Here is a 24,272-nt window from a genome sequence, read left to right as displayed (position 1 = left end):
ATTCCTGTTCCAGCTTTCTTATGATTACTATTTACATGATGTATCTTTTCTTAACTTTTACTTTTAATCTATATGTGTCTTGATAATAAAAGTGAATTTCTTATTGAAACATAGTGTTAGGTCTTACAGTCTGACAATCTCTGCCCTTTAGTTGGGGTGTTTAGACTATTTACATTTGATGTAGTTATTGAGTTGATTGGATTCAAATCTACCATCTTGCTATTTGCTCTCTATTGTCTAAACTGTTTTTTATTTTATTTTTCTCTTCTTTTGGAATGAGTAGTTTTTAATATTCCATTTAATATTAACTTGGCTAATTAGCTATGTCTTTTTGTGTGTGGTGAGGTGAGAAGGAGAGCAGGAGGATTGCTCTAAGGTTTACAATATGTGTCCCAACTTATCACAGACTACATTCAAATGGAACTATACCCACTTTACATATAATATATAAATCTTAGAAGAACATGTTTCTGTTTTCCCCCTCCTATCCTTTGTGCTACAGCTGCTACACATCTTACTTTTACATAGGTTATTAACCCTACCATATACTGTTATTGTTCTTCCTTTAAACAATTAATTACTTTAAGATAAATTTTTACAAGAGAAAAAATTTTTATTTACTTACATATATACCATCTCCAGGGCTCTTCATTCCTTTGTGTACATCTAAGTTTCCATGTTATATTATTTTCTTTCACCTGAAAGACTTTAACATTTCTTCAAGTTCAGGTCTACTGGTGATAAATTCTCAGTTTTTGTCTGTCTGAAAATTTTTATTTTTCCTTCATTTTTGAAAGATATTTTTGCTCAGTATAGAATTCTAGATTGGTGGGGTTTTGTTTTTAATTTCAGCAGTTTAAGGATGTTATTTCATTGACTTATGGCTTGAATAATTTCTGAAGAGAAGTCTAGGGATTTTAATTTTTGTTCCTCTGTATGAGATTTGCTCTTCTGTGATAATCATATGATTTTTCTTTTTTAATTTGTTACTATGGCAAATTATACTGATTGACTTTCTAATATTAAACTAAGTTTGCATTGCCATGATAAATTCCACTTGGTCTTGATGTATTATCCTTTTATATTTTGTTGCATTCAACTCACTAAAGTTTTGTTTATAATTTTTGCATCTATGTTCATGAGACATATAGACTTGTGGCTTTTTGTTTTGTTTTGCTTTTATCTTGCAATGTCTTTGTCTGGTTTTAGTATCAGAGTAACACTGGCTTCAAATAATAAATTTGGAGGTATTCCTTCTTTAATTTTCTGGAAATATTTATGTAGAATTAGTATTATTTCTTCCTTAAATGCTTGGTTGAGTTTCACCAATGAAGCCACCTGGGCTCGGAGCTTCTTTGTGAGATGGTTTTTAACTACAAAATAAGCTTCCTTAATAGATATAGGACTATTCAGGTTATCTATCTCTTTATGAGTGAGCTTTGGTAGTTTAAGTCTTTCAAGGAATTTGTCCATCTAATCAAAGTTGCCAAATTTATAAGTATAAAGTTGTTCAAAATATTCCTTTCCTCTTGTTATTTTAATATCTGTAGAATCTGTAGTGATGTCACCTGTTTCTTTCCTGATATTGGTCATTTGTGTCTTCTCTCTTTGGGGAGCTGGAGCCCTGGTTCTGTTACCACTCCTGTCCCTTACTAGTTGTCTAACCAGTTGCATAAACTCCCAGGGCTTCAGCTTTTACATCTGTAAATTAAGAGAGTGGAGCTCTGTAAAGTCTCTTCCACTTCTGATAGTCGATAACTTTGACCTGTCTGTCTAGAGATTTATCTACTTTATTAATCTTCTTGTAGAACCAGTTTTTTATTTCATACATTTCCTCTATTTTTCTGTTTTTTATTTCAATACTTCATGCATTAATCTTTATTATTTCCTTTTTTTGCTTTGGGCTTCATTTCCTTTTCTTATTCTGTTTTCTTAAGGTGGGTGCAAGGTCATTGATTTAAGATCTTCTTTCTCCTCCAATATAGGCATTTAATGCTATAAATTTTCCACTAACTACTGCTTTAGTGACATGCCACAGATGATGTTATGTTGCTTTTTCATTTTCATTCAGTTGAAAATACTTTCTAATTTCCCTTTTGATTTCTTCTTTGACTCATGGGTTACTTAGAACTGTTCTATTTTATTTCCATATTTGTGCATTTTCTCATTTTTTTAATTGAACCCCTGATATTTTAAATTTTATGTTGCTGAATGCTGCATTTTGTTATATTGCTTTAACGAATGATGGCCTTTTTTTGAATAGGCACATAAATTTATGTGATCCTTTGGTGATCCTTTTGATCCTTGTTTGATCTCTTGAGTCTTGTGTTTAAGCACTTTTAGAGTGGATCTAAAGTCGCCTTTACTCTAGGGCTACTTTAGTTCACTACGCAGGCATTACCCTTCTGGTCTCTGTTGAAAAATCCAAATATTCTGGAGATGTCTATACTCTGGTTTGTGGGAGCTTGAACAACTCCTAGCACTATGTGAACTCTGGGAATTGTTCAGCTTTCCCCTCCCTGGTAGCTGTTCTTTCCCTGACAGATTTTCTTTGCTTGACCTTCTGAAGTGCAGATTACTATTTGACCAAAGACTCGAGGGGGATTCTATGCAGATTTCTGGGTGTCTTTCTCTGCATACCTACTCCTCCTTTATAGTCTACCCTGCAAATTCTAGCTATCTAGGTCTCCGTGAGCATCCATCTCTGCCTCCTCAACTTAGTGGGACAACTGAACTCTGTTTCAGTTCTCCTTCCCTGTGCTGCAGTTTAGAAATCACTTCCAGATAGAAAGACAAGGTGATTGTAGAGTTTCACTTCTTTGTTTCTCTTCTCTTGGGAATCACAGTCCTGTGCGTCCTGTTATCCAATGTCTGAAATCAGTTGTTTCATATATTTCATCAGGTTTTTTAGTTGTTTTCAGCAGAAGGCTAATTCTAGCCTTTGCTGCTTCCTTATGCTGGAAATAGAAGTCTTATCATCTCTCGGTAATGCTATTAATTATGAAGTTAATCCTCAGTCATCTTAATGATATCTTACTCTAATTTTAGTATTTGTGACATTATATACTTCAAGCAGGCAGTGCATGGAAAAGACCCTGGGCTTGGGAGCTGGAGCCCTGGTTCTGGTACCACCCCTACCACTTACTAGTTATCAAATCAGTTGCATAAATTTCCTGGGTGTCAGCTTCCCCATCTGTAAACTAAGATGGTGGAACTCTCCAAGGTCTCTTCCAATTTTGAAATTCAATGAAAGAGAGAATGTATGAGAGAGCAGACAACAGAAACAAGAAGAACTACAATCCTGCAGAATGTGGAACGAAAACCACATTCACAGAAAGATAGACAAAATGAAAAGGCAGAGGGCTATGTACCAGATGAAGAAACAAGATAAGACCACAGGGGCTTCCCTGGTGGTGCAATGGTTGAGAGTCCACCTGCCAATGCAGGGGACACGGGTTCATGCCCTGGTATGGGAGGATCCCACATGCCACGGAGCAGCTAGACCCGTGAGCCATGGCCGCTGAGCCTGTGCGTCTGGAGACTGTGCTCCACAATGGGAGAGGACACAACAGTGTCCTCTGCAAAAAAAGACTGCAAAAAAAAAAAAAAAAAGATAAGACCCCAGAAAAACAATTAAATGAAGTGGAGATAAGCAACCTTCCAGAAAAAGAATTCAGAGTAATGATAGTGAAGATGATCCAGGACCTTGGAAAAAGAATAGAGGCAAAGATCTAGAAGTTGCAAGAAATGTTTAACAAAGACCTAGAAGAATTAAAGAACAAACACCTAGAGAATTAAAGAACAAACAAACAGAGATGAACAATACAATAACTGAAATGAAAAATGCACTAGAAGGAATCAAAAGCAGAATAACTGAGGCAGAAGAACAGATAAGTGACCTGGAAGACAGAATGGTGGAATTCACTGCTGTGGAACAGAATAATGAAAAAAGAATGAAAGGAAATGAAGACAGCCTAAGAGACCTCTGGGACAATATTAAACATAACAACATTCACATTATAGGGGTCCCAGAAGGAGAAGAGAGAGAGAAAAGACGCAAGAAAATATTTGAAGAGATTATAGTTGAAAACTTCCCTAACATGGGAAAGGAAACAGCCACCCAAGTCTAGGAAAGGCAGAGAGTCCCAGGCAGGATAAATCCAAGGAGAAACACACTGAGACACATAGTAATCAAATTGACAAAAATTAAAGACAAAGAAAAATTATTAAAAGCAAAAGGGAAAAATAATGACAAATAACATACAAGGGAACTCCCATAAGGTTAACAGCTGATTTATCAGCAAAAACTTTACAAGCCAGATGGGACTGGCATGATACATTTAAAGTGATGACAAGGAAGAACCTTCAATCAAGATTACTCTACCTACCAAGGATCTCATTCAGACTTGATGGAGAAATCAAAAGCTTTACAGACAAGCAAAAGCTAAGAGAATTCAGCACCAGCAAACCAGCTGTACAACAAATGCTAAAGGAACTTCTCTAAGTGGGAAACACAAGAGAAGAAAAGGACCTAGAGAAACAAACCCAAAACAATTAAGAAAATGGTAATAGGAACATACATATCAATAATTACCTTAAATGTGAATGGATTAAATGCTCCAACCAAAAGACGTAGACTGGCTGAATGGACACAAAAACAAGACCCACATATATGCTGTCTACAAAAGAGCCACTTCAGACCTAGGGACACATACAGACTGAAACTGAGGGGATGGAAAAATATAGTCCATGCAAATAGAAATCAAAAGAAAGCTGGAGTAGCAATTCTCATATCAGATAAAATAGACTTTAAAGTAAAGACTATTACAAGAGACAAAGAAGGACACTACATAATGATCAAGGGATCAATCCAAGAAGAAGATATAACAATTATAAATATATATGCACCCAACATAGGAGCACCTTAATACATAAGGCAAATGCTAACAGCTGTAAAAGAGGAAATTGACAGTAACACAATAATAGCGGGGAATTTTAACACCTCACTTACGCCAATGGACAGAGTATCCAGACAGAAAATAAATAAGGAAACACGAGCTTTAAATAACACAATAGACAGATGGATTTAATTGACATTTGTAGGATATTCCATCCGAAAACAGCAGATTACACTTTCTTCTCAAGTGCACACAGAACATTCTCCAGGATAGATCATATCTTGGGTCACAAATCAAGCCTTGTTAAATTTAAGAAAATTGAAATCTTATCAAGCATCTTTTCAGACCACAACGCTATGAGATTAGAAATCAATTACAGGGAAAAAAATGTAAAAAACACAAACATGTGGAGGCTAAACAATATGTTACTAAATAACCGAGAGATCATTGAAGAAATCAAAGAGGAAATCAAAAAATACCTAGAGACAAATGATAATGAAAACACGATGACCCAAAACCTATGGGATGCAGCAAAAGCAGTTCTAAGAGGGAAGTTTATAGCAATACAATCCTACCTCAAAAAACAAGAAAAATCTCAAATAAAAAAATCTAACTTTACACCTAAATGAACTAGAGAAAGAGGAACAAACAAAACCCAAAGTTAGTAGAAGGAAAGAAATAATAAAGATCAGAGCAGAAATAAATGAAATAGAAACAAAACAATAGCAAAGATCAATAAAACTAAATGCTTGTTCTTTGAGAAGATAAACAAAATTGATAAACCATTAGCCGGACTCATCAAGAAAAAGAGGGAGAGGACTCAAGTCAATAGAATTAGAAATGAAAAAGGAAAAGTTACAACGGACACCGCAGAAATACAAAGCACCCAAAGAGACTACTACAAAAAACTCTATGCCAATAAAATGGACAACCTGGAAGAAATGGACAAATTCTTAGAAAGGTATAACCTTCCAAGACTGAACCAGGAAGAAATAGAAAATATGAACAGACCAATCACAAGTAATGAAATTGAAAATGTGATTAAAAATCTTCCAACAAACAAAAGCCCAGGACCAGATGGCTTCACAGGTGAATTCTATGAAACATTTAGAGAAGAGCTAACACCCATCCTTCTCAAACTCTTCCAGAAAATTGCAGAGGAAGGAACACTCCCAAACTCATTCTATGAGGCCACCATCACCCTGATACCAAAACCAGACAAAGATACTACAAAAAAAGAAAATTACAGACCAATATCACTGATGAATATAGATGCAAAAATCCTCAATAAAATACTAGCAAACATAATCCAACAACACATTAAAAGGATCATACACCATGATCAAGTGGGATTTATCCTAGGGATGCAAGGATTCTTCAATATACACAAATCAGTTGATGTAATATACCATATTAACAAATTGAAGAATAAAAACCATATGATCATCTCAACAGATGCAGAAAAAGCTTTTGAAAAAATTCAACACCCATTTATGGTCAAAACTCTTCAGAAAGTGTGCATAGAGGGAACCTACCTCAACATAATAAAGGCCATATATGACAAACCCACTGCAAACATCATTCTCAATGGTGAAAAACTGAAAGCATTTCCTCTCAGATCAGGAACAAGACAAGGATATCCACTCTAGCCACTCTTATTCCACATAGTTATGGAAGTCCTAGCCACAGCAATCAGAGAAGAGAAAGAAATAAAAGGAATCCAAATTGGAAAAGAAGAAGTAAAACTGGCACTGTTTGCTGATGACATGATACTATATAGACAGAATCCTAAAGTAGCCACCAGAAAACTACTAGAACTTATCAATGAATTTGGTAAAGTTGCAGGATACAGAATTAATGCACAGAAATCTCTTGCATTCCTATACACTAACAGTGAAGGATCCAAAAGAGAAATTAAGGAAACAATCCCATTCACCATTGCAACAAAAAGAGTAAAATATGTAGGAATAAACCTACCTAAGGAGGTAAAGGACCTGTACTCAGAAAACTATAAGACACTGATGAAAGAAATCAACGATGATACAAACAGATAGAGAATATACCATGTTCTTGAATTGGAAGACTCAATATTGTGAAAATGACTATACTACCCAAAGCAATCTACAGATTCAACGCAATCCCTATCAAATTACCAATGGCATTTTTTGCAGAACTAGAACAAAAAATCTTAAAATTTGTATGGAGACACAAAAGGCCCCGAATAGCAAAAGAAATCTTGAGGGGGAAAAAAAATGGAGCTGGAGAAATCAGACTCCCTGACTTCAGACTATACTACAAAGCTACAGTCATCAAGACAATATGGTACTGGCACCAAAACAGAAATATAAATCAATGGAATAGGATAGAAAGCCCAGAGATAAACCCACACATCTATGGTCAACTAGTCTATGACAAAGAAGGCAAGGATATACAATGGAGAAAAGACAGTCTCTTCAATAAGTTATGCTGGGAAAACTGGACAGACACATGTAAAAGAATGAAATTTGAACACTTCCTAACACCATACACAAAAATAAACTCAAAATGGATTAAAGACCTAAATATAAGCCCGGACACTATAAAACTCTTAGAGTACAACATAGGCAGAACAGTCTTTGACATAAATCACAGCAAGATCTTTTTTGACCCACCTCCTAGAGTGGCGGAAATAAAAATGAAAATAAACAAACGGGACCTAATAAAACTTAAAAGCTTTTGCACAGCAAAGGAAACCATAAACAAGATGAAAAGATAACCCTCAGAATGGGAGAGAATATTTGCAAACGAAGCAACTGACAAAGGATTAGTCTCCAAAATGTACAAGCACCTCATGCAGCTCAATATCAAAAAAAACAAACAACCCAATCCAAAAATGGGCAGAAGACCTAAATAAATATTTCTCCAAAGAAGACATACAGATGGCCAAGAGGCACATGAAAAGCTGTTCAACATCACTAATTATTAGAGAAATGCAAATGAAAACTACAATGAGGTATCACCTCACACCAATTAGAATGGGCATCATCAGAATATTTACAAACAACAAATGCTGGAGAGGGTATGGAGAAAAGGAAACCTTCTTTCACTGTTGGTGGGAATGTAAATTGATACAGCCACTATGGAGAACAGTATGGAGGTTCCTTAAAAAACTAAAAATAGAATTACCATATGATCCAGCAATCCCACTATTGGGCATATACCCAGAGAAAACCATAATTCAAAAAGACACATGCACCCCAATGTTCATTGCAGCACAATTTACAATAGCCAGGTCATGGAAGCAACCTAAATGCCCATCGACAGATGAATGGATAAAGAAGATGTGGTACATATATACAATGGAATATTACTCAGCCATAAAAAGGAGCAAAATTGGGTCATTTGCAGAGAAGTGGATGGACCTAGAGACTGTCATACAGAGTGAAGTAAGTCAGAAAGAGAAAAACAAATATCACATATTAACGCATATATGTGGAATCTAGAAAGATGAACCAGTTTGCAAGGCAGAAATAGAGACACAGATGTAGAGAACAAATGTATGGACACCAAGGGGGGAAAGTGGGGGGTCGTTGGTGGTGGTGGTGGGATGAATTGAGAGATTGGGATTGACGTATATACACTAACATGTATAAAACAGATAAGTAATAAGAACCTGCTGTGTAAAAACAAAATTAAATTAAAATAAAATAAAAACCAACCGAAATTTAAGAAAAAAAAGAGAGAGCGAATGTATGAATCCTATTCTTGTGCAGTATCCTTTAGGAATACTTGCATTTCTGATCACCCCATTTCCTTTTTAAAAGATAAGAAAAAATACGGTAGTATTTAGAGAAATGAAAATAGAAAAATCAAGAGGTGGGAGCGGCTTGTTAGTGTCAAATGCCTGAAGAAAATTAAGATCTTTATTTGGGACAAATTAAGGTGGAAAGAGCATGATCAAGGTCAATCATTTTGTGCAGGTGTCCAAAGAGTGAGCAGTGAATTTAAAAAGACTCCCTTCCAGTTGCTGTTTATGCAGGAAATCTGGCACAGTCCTCAGGGTATGACACACAAGAGAGAAATTTGAGTAATATTAGGAAAGAATTTAGAAGTCTCAAAACAAGGTCAGTGAACTCAAGTGCCAAGCACATGATATCGCTGGTGTCACAGAGAAAAGAGGTCAGTTCATTACCTTATAGAGCTGTTGAACCCACACATTTTATGTGGCTGAGCAGTTTTCTCTGGGAGATGGTTTGCTCATGAGAGGTTTAGATCCTGTATCTTTTGAAAACAAGTGTAACTAGCATATTGAAATACCACACCTCATAATTCAGTAAAAATGCAATCATTTTTCTCCCACTGTCCTTTTACAATTTAGTCTCTGGGATAATAGCTCTTGCTCCTGCATGTATACTCTAGCAACCCATAATTTCCTGCTAATTCTTAGGTAATAGATGATCTACGGTCACTAAGTTACAAACATTATCCAGATGCAAAAAACTTAGGAAATCCAGTCCTGGGTGATACTCAAAACTTTGAACTTAAGTTGCTGTTAAATCTCCCTTTTCCTCTCTCCAACCTCACTTCTCCGAGCTTGGGCTGACTTAAGGATAGAAGCCTGCAGTGACATAGAGGGTAGTGGTCTTTCCATCTCTCTGCCTCCTATTTCTAGTCCTCCCCTTCCATATTGAGCTGTTATTTAAACCCTACCAGGTCCAGTGGGACTAGTGGAGAGAGGGAGAGGCAACACACAGGGAAGCTCTTATTTGAACCAGTACTCTCATTGCTTGGTCTCACTCTGGTCTAGCAGATGCCTTTTTCCCTTGAGATGTCATTTTCTTGGACTCCTCAGAGCTTTCTCACTGTTTCTCTTTCTCCTACAATTCTCTTGTCCCTGAAGGTTGCTTCTCTTATTTCTCTGTTCTGATTGTCACTTTTAACTCCTTCCTCGGCCCCTAGACACACAGTAGTGCATCTCCAAGCTCCTCCAGGTGGCTCTATTGGACAGAATCTAAGATTCTGTCTCAGGGCCCACGGCTTTTCCAAGGAACACTCATACGTCCCTTGCCTCGGACTGATGTGGGTCCCAAGGCAGCAGCACTCTCCTGGTTCTGGCTCCAAAACAGTCAGTATAGATTCCCACCTGATAGGAGTCCAACTCCAGCCAGTGTCAATTTCAGCTTTCTCAGGAGTGAATTGGGTACAGCCTCCAAGTCCCTCAGCCTTAGGAAACACTTCCACTGCTCTGTGAGGGATTTTCTCCCCCTGTCTCAGGTTTAGAGGGTTGCACCTCCTCCCAACTCCCTGGGTGCAGGAGGACATGGCAACATAATGTCCCTCCCCACCAAGGAATCTCTCCTCTGATCTCTTTTATCTACGTTCTCTGACCCTTCTTCTATGTCCTCGATGTAGCTGAGAAACCCAAGAGTGGCTTGAAGGTTCTTGAGGCCATTTACTTTCAAAATCTTCATAACATGGTCTGGCACCTTTGTTTGGAATTTTACATCTATTATGTTTTGTCATCTGGTGGAAACTTCAGTTTTAAGATCATATTACACAAGTAATAAACAAACATGATTCACGGGCCAATCCAGTGGTGTAACGTCCGTCTTTACTAAACATTTTGATATCTGAGTGTTGTTACTGTGTTAAAAAAAAAATCAGGGCAGACAACTCTCTAAAGAGTCTTACTTAATCCTTGACCAGCTATGTTATTTAGCACTTCTTAACTAGAGCTGTAGGCGTATGGAGTTCATAAAATAATTTGGAATGAAATACTGTACTGAATGAATATTTTTTATGTGGTAGTAGATGGATCCCCAAGGGCATCACGTGTCTTGCCTGCTAAGACCTTTTCCAGCATAAGAAAGTGGTGAGCCCACCATTCTCTTGCTGTACAAGAGGGCAGGAAAGTGGCTTTGCAATAGCAAGCCACTAGGAGACAAATTCTCCCAAATGAACTCCCTCACCGGCTGACCACTCTAAACCCAGACTTCATAGGCACCATAATAACATGTTTCTGTGAGGTTTGAAGGGAGGAAGGATATCCTTACAGGGTTGCTTGAGTCCAAAGCAGAGAGAGAAGGGAAATAAATATCAGCCTTGGGTCCAGATGTGGCATAACCAGATTGTGTGTGCTGCCGGCTGGCCCTGACCTTTGGAGTTAAGATTGAGAGCCAGAAAGGCTGTGTGTTGTAGGGATTTTTCCCTTTTTGTTTGCTTGTATAACACCAGGGAGGGAAATAGTTGAGTAAAAGCCAAGTGTTTCTTTCATTTCACTTCTCTGGAGACCTTAATCATGGAATTGGAAGGACTTGCTTGTTGCTTCATTTGTTAAAGCAGTGACTCCCTAAGCTGGTGTCTCCTCGCCTTTTTAAACCTGCACCTTTGGTGAGCATGAAAGTTTCCCACCTCCTCGAAGAGGCTGATTTTCTCCCTCCTCCCCACCTTGCCACCTCCTTGAGAGTCACATGCTTTGGGGAGTTATGGCAGCAGAGATGTCATCAAGCTGTACTTTCTATAGTTTCCATTACAAAAACAACAGGCATGTGTTGGCTTTCCAAATATATAAGCATGTATTATATACTTGAATGCACTTTTTCACTTTACATTGCACTTTTCATGCTAACAGATCACCATTTGTACAAAGTGTCCCTGCGATTTCAGGAGGCTCACAGATCTGCTGAAGGCCAGGTATGAAAACTCCCAAGGGGACTATTTCTCTTCATCCTAGATGACTCAGTCATGGCCACCTCAAGGGCTCTTTTCTCCATCCTGTTGGAGCCTTTATCTCTGTTGGAATCAGTTTTAGAGCTCTAAGTGGACTTAGAGATCATCTAGTCCCATCCTGCATTTTATAGAAATGGATGTCCAAAGAGTTTACGCAACTTTCCCAAAGTTACACCACTATGTTTACACTGCAGATCCTGAGCAACTACTCAGGTTGCTGAGTTCCCTGCTCATCTTTCTTTTCACTGTATTGTCAATTGCTTGAATCTTCTGTACTTTATCCCATCCCTTTAAAAGATACCAACCAATACTACAAAACAAACAAATGCCAAGGTGGCAAACTCTGCAAAATACTTCATGTTCTTCTGTATATACTAACATCAAGCTTCCTTTACTTTATAGTGCCTCCACGGCTGAGAAAATACTTATTTGCCATGAACCCATATTTTAGCCAAGTATTTTAAATGATACAGAAGAAAAAATACATAACCCCTAATTTCTCATAGTTTAAAATCAATTGGGGAGACAAATGTGGTTCATATTCAGCTTGTGGCCACCTGTGATCTCTGGAAACTTTTTTTTTTTTACAATGTTGTGTTTAATTTCTGCTGTACAGCAAAGTGATGGAACCTTTTTAAATGCATTTGTAATTTCCAACCCTCCACCCTTACTCTGTAACTTATTCTTCCTTGAATTCTTCTGTAGTTCATCTATATCAAGAATAATCTGTGAGATTGGAAGGAATATAGGCGAATTCACAGGTCATTTATTGCTACATGTAGTTACTAATAATATAAAAGCTCATCCAGCGATGAAACATAGCTAGTGTCATTTTTTTCTAGATGGGGAAACGGGCTCAGCAAGACTACGTGACTAGTTCAGGGTTGCTCAGCCAGCGGTGGATGGAGCAGAGTCTTGCAGCCAAAGTGGCTGCTTGTCAGAGCCCACAAGCCCCCTTTCAGCCAAGAAAGCAAGAGTAGAATAAAGTAGGGAAAAGCCAATAAAGCAAAATACGCTTGTTGAAAATTACGGTTTTGTCACAGTGAGGTTTTGAGCACATCAAACTAGCTGACTGTGAAATGCTTTTGAACATGCCTCCTGTTGTGTGTGCTCTTCCTAAAGCTGTGTGAAGTTTTATGTGAGCAGGGCCCTTATCATGGTGGAGGAGGGATTTACAGAGGTGAATAATGGATAGACAGTGCTCTCAAGATATCTGTGTTGAATTCTCCTTTTATTTATCTAAGGACTGGGCCTGAGCTGGGGTAAATGCATGAGAGACATTAAGTCTCAGCACCTTCGGAGAAAAAAAGGAATTTATCATCCACAATTGTCATCTAAAAGCAGTTCCCAGGTCACAGAGTCTTGGAAAATGGGATAATGAGACTGCAGGTTTCTTTGGAGGAGAAAGTTGTTTGATAGGACCCATGCTCTTGTCAGACTCAGGCAGTGTTTACAGAGGATAAACCTGGAAATCTTGTTTGCTCAGGGTACTCTTGTCCCTAAGCTTTTCCCTATAAATCACCAGTGCATTGTGGGATCGTGTCACCTTTTGTATTTTTCCTTGGAGATGGAGGAAGGAGCAGTAGGGATTCAATAAATCCATCCACATGTAAATGAAAATTGTTTTGTTCAGTTGGGATGTGTCCATATTGTTTAGCCCCAAGGATATGCAAAATAAAACTTTTTAAAGTTTTCAACCAGGAAAAAGAGGAACATGTGAGAAAAAGATAAAAAACATACATTCTTCTTTTGACTTGCACTTTGATGGAGGATGAAAGCAATAGCCCATCCCCAAAGAAGTAATCCTAGTTTTAAAAAATCCTTGGTTCTCAAAAGCCTGGCATTGCATGTTTGTTATATTTGTTCCTATTTTGTTTGTAAACGGTTTTAAAGGCACATGATGTAATGAAGTAAATGTTATTTTGCAGTTGAAAATTAAAGAGTTCTTTTGTATTTTAGGTCTTACAGGAATTCTCAGGGACAGTGAGGACTGGAGTGTGTTTGTATTATGGGGAGGGCAGTGAGGAAGATGAGGGGAAAACATTACAGCTCCTTCCTGAAGACAATTATAAGCCATAGTCCCTCAATATATATATTTTTTTGCTTCTTCTGGTTTGAAATAAAAATAGATTTTTCCCAAAAATGTATTTCAGGGCCCTCTTAGCATCTCAGATGGAACCAACATTTGCCAGGAATGTTTTCCCTTGTTTTGATGAGCCAGCTCTGAAGGCAACTTTTAATATTACAGTTATTCATCATCCAAGTTATGTGGCCCTTTCCAACATGCCAAAGCTAGGTAAGTAATGTTTCCTATCGTTGTGTATGTATACATGTACATATATGTATATGTGTATATATATATAAAATATAATTATATATACACATATACATATGTATATATAATGTTATATATTATATAATTATATGTTTAATTATATATTTATATGTTTTTATATGAATTATATATGTGTATATATATTTAACTCTGTAATAGATTTTATATCAGTAGATTTTCTGGTCAATGTGTTGAGAGTGTGTTATGATTGTAGTATATTATAACCAGGGAGGGCAGTCACATGGGATATGCATCAGCACCCACATCTTGGTGATGGTAAATCCTGATTCTGTTTGTATTAGGAGCTGAGGACACTACACTGTTCTCATACATTGGCAGCCTGTCTGCCCGTTAATTTGGGCTTCAACTATTGATCATTAGTGATAACAAGCTAGTGAACTTGGTCTGAATCTGGTACATAGATGTGGGTTTGGTTTGGTTTGGTTTTTTTGTTTTGTTTTTGGCTCACAGTAGTTTTTTCTTTTGATTGAATTGGCATCCAATTTCTTTTAATTCAGAGATTCCTCATAAAAATAAAAACTCTTACTTTTTTTTTTGAAACTCAGAACATCTAACAACACTGGCCCTGCACTTCCAAGGTGCCAGTGATAGTTGCCGCTGAGAAGGGGCTACCTCCTTCAGACCAAGCCCATGCCCCTGCCTGCCGTGGTCCCCACCACTCGCTGTTAGCGTAAACCAGCCCGTTCACATCAAGTACCCGGCCCTCACAGGCGTTTGAGTTTGTGATTTCAGGTTTAAAACCCACAGTGTGACTCCACTGCAGTCCTGCCCGAAACCTGAGAATGGCAGAATTGTACCTTGTTGACCTACTATGGGCCTGGGAAACTCTAGATTAAGGGCTGAGAGAGATGGGCTGGACTAGGAAACAGTCGTGAATGGGAAAGAGAGGAGGTAGCTCATGGGTCTAGTTTACAGTGCCCGTAGATTTGCCCTCCATCCAGACCGTGTCATTCAAAGTGCTAATTCAGGACCGAGATACTGTCCTTAGGCCTTCCTAATATGTTTTTGATAGCTTGGGGGTAGACAAGTCCAAACTGCTACACTCTGGGGAGGAGTTGGGAAGAAATAGCTGAGTGACAGTCGACTTGATGAATTATTTCAAAGGTAGATAATTGTGCTTATTATTGCTTATTTACAGTGATTTGGACTAAAATCAATTTCTCTAGGTCAGTCTGAGAAAGAAGATGTGAATGGAAGCAAGTGGACTGTTACTACCTTTCACACCACGCCCCATATGCCCACTTATCTAGCCGCCTTTGCTATCTGTGACTACGAGCATGTCAGCAGGACTGAAAGGGGCAAGGAGGTGAGTGACGGAGACCGTCCAGGTAAGGGGACATTTGTACTGGCCGCGGGCTGCTCAGGCACTCCTGCATCAGGGGCTATGCCTACAGACCCCACCGTCCCCTCCTGGTTCTCCCTCTGATCTCCCCCAAGCCCTGTTACCACTCTCAGCGCGGAGTTGCAGAACGGGATGCAACGGTTCCCACTGCGGTTCTGCGGACGGGTTTCTATGGAAAGGCTGCTCATTAAGCCCACTCGAGGCAGGTTCTGAGCCCCCCCACTTCCCGGGCTTTCGCTGCCTTTCAGAGTACAGGAGAGAACAGGGAAAGCGGGCACACTAGCATCTGGAAGCTCAGGTTTACCTGTTGTTGGCTTCGCCTACATGCTACTGCAGCCTTGAAGCCAGGGTGCTGCCCAAAATGTCTAGCAGCCACTATGACACAGACACCAAACAACCCAAACTGACACCAGCTGGGACAGCTGCTCTGGCTGAAATGCTGCAGGCAGGTTAAGCATCATCCCTATCAAGGAGCAGGTCCGCTGGGCTCCTCACCTCCGGGGCATGAACACTTCCCTAGAGTTGTGTAAATAGGTGCTCTGTCCTGAAACACCCAGTTTTTCACCCAATTATACTCTCTTTACATAATAATCCTTTAGAGAAATATCAAGGTTATTGTAGCAGTACTTTATAGACTGGTTCACTCCCTACGCTAGAGTGTGGAGGTAAGTAGGGCCAGTGCCTCAGGCCCAGTTCTTCCTAGTCAGATCGACTTCACCGGGCTGAGGAGAGTCAGGGCCTACAGCAGGTGGAGGCTCTCTCCTGGGCCCGTGAACTTCCAGGCTTGTGCCATTGACTTGTGGAGGCAAGGAAGCTGTGGATGAGCCAAGTCTGTCACCAGGGGGAGAATCGTTCAAAGCCCCTCTTCCTAAGGATGAATTAATAATACCGTGTTAGATGCAAACAACAACTCATTTTCCTCAGCTGTTGGATCCAGCCTGATTTCCCTTATTGAACAATTATTGGTCAGATGCTTCATATTCACAGATATAACATGAGCCAAGTCAGATGTTCATGGCATATATTGATAAATCTACTCAGGCATGAGGTGGAAGCCCATGGTTTGTACCTGGCATGAAGAAGTGGGCCCGGAGCTCACGCGTGACCCAAGGTGACTGTCAGCATCCTCATCTCCAGTGGCTTGTTGCTCTCAATGCTGCTGCACAGTGAATAATCCTTATAAAGGATCATACCTGTTTCTTCATGAAAGATCACCCTGGAAAGAAAGCCAGCTGCCACAGAAAGCAAAGAGGAAATGGAACATGCCTAAGAAAGTCATGGTCTTAGCCAGAAACTTGAAATTTGGGATGAGTTTATCAGTGGAATGTTGCACTTGGCTCTGGCTCAGCTCTGGGAAGTGAAGGAGTCCATCATAGACTCTACAGGGAACCAGACTGTACTCTTGGAATAGCATCCAGACTCTACAAAGATGACTCATTAAGTAAGAGATAAAAATTTAGTGAAGTTGAAAATGCGGTTCATGCGTGGCATGAGGATAAACATAAGACACGGATAACGAAGGTTGGAAATAACATATTTTGAGTAGAATTTATCACACGTGGACATGTGTAAAGATATTCTGCTCTTAGATGTTGAGGTCTGCTGTGTCTAAGGAGGGCCACAAGGACACACTGGTGGGCTAGGTGTGACTTTGAAGGAACCTTATGGCTGCGTTCCCGAAACGTTCTGCACGTGTCTGTGATCCTAGCTGCCCTGCCTCTTCCCCCACAGCTCGGAATCATCGTTTGCCTCCCTTTTGGCTTAAAGAGTGGTTGTTTACAGGAGGAGCTTTGTAACCTGGAAATTTACATACAAACATTAGTTGTTAACTGCCTTTTATCCTCCCATAACTGCCTTTTTTCCTCCCAAGACTACAGTTAATTTGCACACATTATCCTGAACATGGGGAAAGGCGACTGTTATTTCCACTCAGTAGCGTGGGCTCTGGTTTAGATGTCTTCCTGGCCTTGCCGTGGAGGTGAGAGCTTGAGAAGGGGCAGGTATGGGTAGCGGTAGCGTTAGGGGCAGGGCGGAGTCCTGGGCCCCTCTTTCGCAGGATAATGGGGCCTGGCGGGGAGGAGGCTGCAAGGAAGGAGGGGCTCCAGGCAGGAGGCTTCCAAAACAGGTGGCTGCATTTTGTGAAAGGGGAGCGTTCCTGAAGCCCTCGGGTAATTCAAAAGTCACTTGATTCAAGACAAATTCTCCAGCAGAAGTAAAAGCCAAGTCACATAAACGTGGTCGTGGAGGGCAGCAATCTGAAGATATTGTTGTGTTGCTTTTCGTTTTCTTTGCATTTTCTTTACTGTTTTGCAGAGAGCTCTTTCTCAAATTAACTGTATTCACGTCAGTATAATTATCTAATTCCCTCCTCGCTAACTTTCATTCTAGGGTTATAAGTTTCATATGTGTTTTTTAGCTAACACTAACAACTCTATTTAAAAGTGCTCAGGTGGTATTGGGGATACCATGACTTCATATTAAAATACCAATGAATGTTAAAACAACATCACGTTAGTCACCAAAGTCACACAAACAAGTTCAGATGCCCAAACGACAGCACGGTTGTGTTAAAATAACAAAACACGGCACGGATTTCTTTTCAGGTACTAATGAGGAAGTGTCATAAACAGAGAATATAATTCACTTGTTTCAACAACTATAAAGTCATAAGACTTTTGATGCACTTTTTAAAATTAAGGAAATTAACCTTATTTCAAATTTGGAAAATAAGATGGGACTATTAATGTGTTCTTTAACAAACCATTTTAAATTTGCATGATTCAAATTTGCTTAATATGTTCTATACTGTTTAACCCCTATTAACTGCCCAATTCTGGTTTGAATCGTTGGAAATATGTCCTGAAAAGGGAAGCAAGGATCCAAGGGACCCTTTGTCTATTCCAGCATACAATCGACATTTTCTGTGGGGGTAGATACCATTCCCAGGATTTTTTTTTTTTTTTACATCTTTATTGGAGTATAATTGCTTTACAATGGTGTGTTAGTTTCTAGTTTATAACAAAGTGAATCAGTTATACATATACATATGTTTCCATATCTCTTCCCTCTTGTGTCTCCCTCCCTCCCACCCTCCCATCCCACCCACCCAGGTGGTCACAAACAACCGAGCTGATCTCCCTGTGCTATGCGGCTGCTTCCCACTAGCTATCTACCTTACGTTTGGTAGTGTATATACGTCCATGCCACTCTCTCACTTTCTCACAGCTTACCATTCCCCCTCCCCATATCCTCAAGTCCATTCTCTAGTAGATCTGTGTCTTTATTCCTGTCTTACCCCTAGGTTATTCATGACATTTTTTTTTCTTAAATTCCATTTATATGTGTTAGCATACGGTATTTGTCTTTCTCTTTCTGACTTACTTCACTCTGTATGACAGACTCTAGGTCTATCCACCTCATTACAAATAGCTCAGTTTCGTTTCTTTTTATGGCAGAGTAATATTCCATTGTATATATGTGCCACATCTTCTTTATCCATTCATCCGATGATGGACACTTAGGTTGTTTCCATCTCCGGGCTATTGTAAATAGAGCTGTAATGAACATTTTGGTAATGACTCTTTTTGAATTATGGTTTTCTCAGGGTATATGCCCAGTAGTGGGATTGCTGGGTCATATGGTAGTTCTATTTCTAGTTTTTTAAGGAACCTCCATACTGTTCTCCATAGTGGCTGTACCAATTCACATTCCCACTAGCAGTGCAAGAGTGTTCCCTTTTCTCCACACCCTCTCCAGCATTTATTGTTTCTAGATTTTTTGATGATGGCCATTCTGACTGGTGTGAGATGATATCTCATTGTAGTTTCGATTTGCATTTCTCTAATGATTAATGATGTTGAGCATTCTTTCATGTGTTTGTTGGCAGTCTGTATATCTTCTTTGGAGAAATGTCTATTTAGGTCTTCTGCCCATTGTTGCATTGGGTTGTTTGTTTTTTTGTTATTAAGCTGCATGAGCTGCTTATAAATTTTGGAGATTAATCCTTTGTCAGTTGCTTCATTTGCAAATATTTTCTCCCATTCTGAGGGTTGTCTTTTGGTCTTGTTTATGGTTTCCTTTGCTGTGCAAAAGCTTTGAAGTTTCATTAGGTCCCATTTGTTTATTTTTGTTTTTATTTCCATTTCTCTAGGAGGTGGGTCAAAAAAGGATCTTGCTGTGAATTATGTCATAGAGTGTTCTGCCTATGTTTTCCTCTAAGAGTTTGATAGTTTCTGGCCTTACATTTAAGTCGTTAATCCATTTTGAGCTTATTTTTGTGTATGGTGTTAGGGAGTGATCTAATCTCATACTTTTACATGTACCTGTCCAGTTTTCCCAGCACCACTTATTGAAGAGGCTGTCCTTTCTCCACTGTACATTCCTGCCTCCTTTATCAAAGATAAGGTGACCATATGTGTGTGGGTTTATCGTGGGACTTTCTATCCTGTTCCATTGATCTATTTTTCTGTTTTTGTGCCAGTACCATACTGTCTTGATGACTGTAGCTTTGTAGTATAGTCTGAAGTCAGGGAGCCTGATTCCTCCAGCTCCGTTTTTCGTTCTCAAGATTGCTTTGGCTATTCAGGGCCTTTTGTGTTTCCATACAAATTGTGCAATTTTTTGTTCTAGTTCTATGAAAAATGCCAGTGGTAGTTTGATAGGGATGGCATTGAATCTGTAGATTGCTTTGGGCAGTAGAGTCATTTTCACAATGTTGATTCTTCCAATCCAAGAACATGGTATATCTCTCCATCTATTTGTATCATCTTTAATTTCTTTCATCAGTGTCTTATAATTTTCTGCATACAGGTCTTTTGTCTCCTGAGATAGGTTTATTCCTAGATATTTTATTCTTTCTTTTGCAGTGGTAAATGGGAGTATTTTCTTGATTTCCCTTTCAGATTTTTCATCATTAGTGTATAGGAATGCCAGAGATTTCTGTGCATTAATTTTGTATCCTGCTACTTTACCAAATTCATTGATTAGCTCTAGTAGTTTTCTGGTAGCATCTTTAGGATTCTCTATGTATAGTATCATGTCATCTGCAAACAGTGACAGCTTTCCTTCTTCTTTTCTGATTTGGATTCCATTTGTTTCCTTTTCTTCTCTGATTGCTGTGGCTAAAACTTCCAAAACTATGTTGAATAAGAGTGGTGAGAGTGGGCAACCTTGTCTTGCTCCTGATCTTAGTGGAAATGCTTTCAGTTTTTCACTGTTGAGGATAATGTTGGCTGTGGGTTTGTCATATATGACCTTTATTATGTTGAGGAAAGTTCCCTCTATGCCTACTTTCTGCAGGGTTTTTATCATAATTGGTGTTGAATTTTGTCAAAAGCTTTTTCTGCATCTATTGAGATGATCATATGGTTTTTCTCCTTCAATTTGTTAATATGGTTTATCACATTGATTGATTTGCATATATTGAAGAATCCTTGCATTCCTGGAATAAACCCCACTTGATCATGGTGTATGATCCTTTTAATGTGCTGTTGGATTCTGTTTGCTAGTATTTTGTTGAGGATTTTTGCATCTATGTTCATCAGTGATATTGTCCTGTATTTTCTTTCTTTGTGACATCCTTGTCTGGTTTTGGTATCAAGGTGATGGTGGCCTCGTAGAATGAGTTTGGGAGTGTTCCTCCCTCTGCTATATTTTGGAAGAGTTTGAGAAGGATAGGTTTTAGCTCTTCTCTAAATGTTTGATAGAATTCGCCTGTGAAGCCATCTGGTCCTGGGCTTTTGTTTGTTGGAAGATTTTTAATCACAGTTTCAATTTCAGTGCTTGTGATTGGTCCCTTCATATTTTCTATTTCTTCCTGATTCAGTCTTGGCAGGTTGTGCATTTCTAAGAATTTGTCCATTTCTTCCAGGTTGTCCATTTTATTGGCATAGAGTTGTTTCTAGTAATCTCTCATGATCTTTTGTATTTCTGCAGTGTCAGTTGTTACTTCTCCTTTTTCATTTCTAATTCTATTGATTTGAGTCTTCTCCCTTATTTTCTTGATGAGTCTGGCTAATGGTTTATCAATTTTGTTTATCTTCTCAAAGAACCAGCTTTTAGTTTTATTGATCTTTGCTATTGTTTCCTTCATTTCTTTTTCATTTATTTCTGATCTGATCTTTATAAGTTCTTTCCTTCTGCTAACTTTGGGGTTTTTTTTGTTCTTCTTTCTCTAATTGCTTTAGGTGCAAGGTTAGGTTGTTTATTCGAGATGTTTCCTCTTTCTTAAGGTAGGGTTGTATTGCTATAAACTTCCTTCTTAGAACTGCTTTTGCTGCATCCCGTAGGTTTTGGGTCATCGTGTCTCCATTGTCATTTGTTTCTAGGTATTTTTTGATTTCCTCTTTGATTTCTTCAGTGATCACTTCGTTATTAAGTAGTGTATTGTTTAGCCTCCATGTGTTTGTATTTTTTACAGATCTTTTCCTGTAATTGATATCTAATTTCACAGCGTTGTGGTCGGAAAAGATACTTGATAAAATTTCAATTTTCTTAAATTTACCAAGGCTTGATTTGTGACCCAAGATATGATCTACCCTGGAGAATGTTCCATGAGCACTTGAGAAGAAAGTGTGTTCTATTGTTTTGGGGTGGAATGTCCTATAAATATAAATTAAGTCCATCTTATTTAATATATCATTTAAAGCTTGTGTTTCCTTATTTATTTTCATTTTGGATGATCTGTTCATTGGTGAAAGTGGGGTGTTAAAGTCCCCTACTATGATTGTGTTACTGTCAATTTCCCCTTTTATGACTGTTAGCATTTGCCTTTTGTGTTGAGGTGCTCCTATGTTGGGTGCATAAATATTTACAATTGTTATATGTTCTTCTTGGATCGATCCCTTGATCATTATGTAGTGGACTTCTTTGTCTCTTGTAATTGTCTTTATTTTAAAGTCTTGTTTGTCTGATATGATAATTGCTACTCCAGCTTTCTTTTGGTTTCCATTTGCATGGAATAGCTTTTTCCATCCCCTTACTTTCAATCTGTATGTATCTCTAGGTCTGAAGTGGGTCTCTTGTAGACAGCATATATATGGGTCTTGTTTTTGTATCCATTCAGCCAATCTGTGTCTTTTGGTGGGAGCATTTAGTCAATTTACATTTAAGGTAAATATTGATATATATGTTCCTATTCCCATTTTCTTAATTGTTTTGGGTTCGTTATTGTAGGTCTTTTACTTGTCTTTTGTTTCTTGCCTAGAGAAGTTCCTTTAGCATTTGTTGTACAGCTGGTTTGGTGGTGCTGAACTCTCTCAGCTTTTTCTTGTCTGTAAAGGTTTTAATTTCTCCATCAAATCTGAATGAGATCCTTGCTGGGTAGAGTAATCTTGGTTGCAGGTTTTTCTCCTTCATCACTTTAAATATGTCCTGCCAGTCCCTTCTGGCTTGCAGAGTTTCTGCTGAAAGATCAGCTGTTAACCTTATGGGGATTCCCTTGTGTGTTATTTGTTGTTTTTCCCTTGCTGCTTTTAATATGTTTTCCTTGTATTTAATTTTTGACGGTTTGAATAATATGTGTCTTGGCGTATTTCTCCTTGGATTTATCCTGTATGGGAGTCTGTGCTTCCTGGACTTGATTTTCTTTCCCATATTAGGGAAGTTTTCTTTCCCATATTAGGGAAGTTTTCAACTATAAACTCTTCAGATATTTTCTCAGTCCCTTTCTTTTTCTCTTCTTCTTCTGGAACCCCTATAATTCGAATGTTGGTGCGTTTAATGTTGTCCCAGAGGTCTCTGAGACTGTCCTCAGTTTTTTTCGTTCTTTTTTCTTTATTCTGCTCTGCAGTAGTTATTTCCACTATTTTATCTTCCAGGTCACTTGTCTGTTCTTCTGCCTCAGTTATTCTGATATTGATCCCATCTAGAGTAGTTTTAATTTCATTTATTGTGTTGTTCATTGTTGTTTATTTCATCTTTAGTTCTTCTAGGTCCTTGTTAAATGTTTCTTGCATTTTGTCTATTCTATTTCCACGATTTTGGATCATCTTTACTATCATTATTCTGAATTCTTTTTCAGGTAGACTGCCTATTTCCTCTTCATTTGTTAGGTCTGGTGGGTTTTTATCTTGCTCCTTCATCTGCTGTGTGTTTTTCTGTCTTCTCATTTTGCTTATCTTACTGTGTTTGGGGTCTCCTTTTTGCAGGCTGCAGGTTCGTAGTTCCCGGTGTTTTTGGTGTCTGTCCCCAGTGGCTAAGGTTGGTTCAGTGGGTTGTGTAGGCTTCCTGGTGGAGGGGACTAGTGCCTGTGTTCTGGTGGATGAGGCTGGATCTTGTCTTACTGGTGGGCAGGTCCAGGTCCGATGGTGTGTTTTGGGGTGTCTGTGGACTTATTATGATTTTGGACAGCCTCTCTGCTAATGGGTGGGGTTGTGTTCCTGTCTTGGTAGTTATTTGGCATAGGGTGTCCAGCACTGTAGCTTGCTGGTCGTTGAGTGAAGCTGGCTGCTAGTGTTGAGATGGAGATCTCTGGGAGATTTTCGCCGTTTGATATTATGTGGAGCTGGGAGGTCTCTTGTGGACCAGTGTCCTGAAGTTGGCTCTCCCACCTCAGAGGCACAGCACTGACTCCTGGCTGTAGCACAAAGAAACTTTCATCCACACGGCTCAGAATAAAAGGGAGAAAAAGTAGAAAGAATTAGTAGAAGTAGAAAGAAAGAAAGAAAGAAAGAAAGAAAGAAAGAAAGAAAGAAAGAAAGAAAGGAGGAAGGGAGGGAGGGAGGAAGGAAGGAAGGAAGGAGTGAAGGAAGGAAAAAAAGAAATAAAGAAAGGGCTTCCCTGGTGGCGCAGTGGTTGAGAGTCCGCCTGCCGATACAGGGGACACGGGTTCGTGCCCCGGTCCGGGAAGATCCCACATGCTGCGGAGCGGCTGGGCCCGTGAGCCATGGCCGCTGAGCCTGCGCGTCCGGAGCCTGTGCTCTGCAATGGGGGAGGCCACAACAGTGAGAGGCCCGCGTACAGCAAAAAA

The 24,272-nt window shown here is 39.0% G+C and overlaps 1 protein-coding gene across 1 annotated transcript in view; it reads left to right on the top strand.

The window, feature by feature from the left end:
- The window catches only part of LVRN (laeverin), an 87,229-nt gene that overhangs the window by 13,681 nt on the left and 49,276 nt on the right, over window positions 1-24,272 (top strand). Inside the window, exons 2-3 of the mRNA XM_027099741.1 lie at window positions 13,760-13,902; window positions 15,129-15,268. Coding sequence (XP_026955542.1) covers window positions 13,760-13,902; window positions 15,129-15,268 — 283 coding nt within the window. The remainder of the gene's footprint in view (window positions 1-13,759; window positions 13,903-15,128; window positions 15,269-24,272) is intronic.

The sequence above is a fragment of the Aethalodelphis obliquidens genome, unplaced genomic scaffold (genome assembly GCF_003676395.1).
Source record: "Aethalodelphis obliquidens isolate GAN/ISIS:26980383/991018 unplaced genomic scaffold, ASM367639v1 scaffold4, whole genome shotgun sequence".
NCBI classification, from domain to species: domain Eukaryota; kingdom Metazoa; phylum Chordata; class Mammalia; order Artiodactyla; family Delphinidae; genus Aethalodelphis; species Aethalodelphis obliquidens.
The sequence above is the reverse complement of the archived record's forward strand: the minus strand, read 5'-3'. Positions and strand labels throughout refer to the sequence as shown.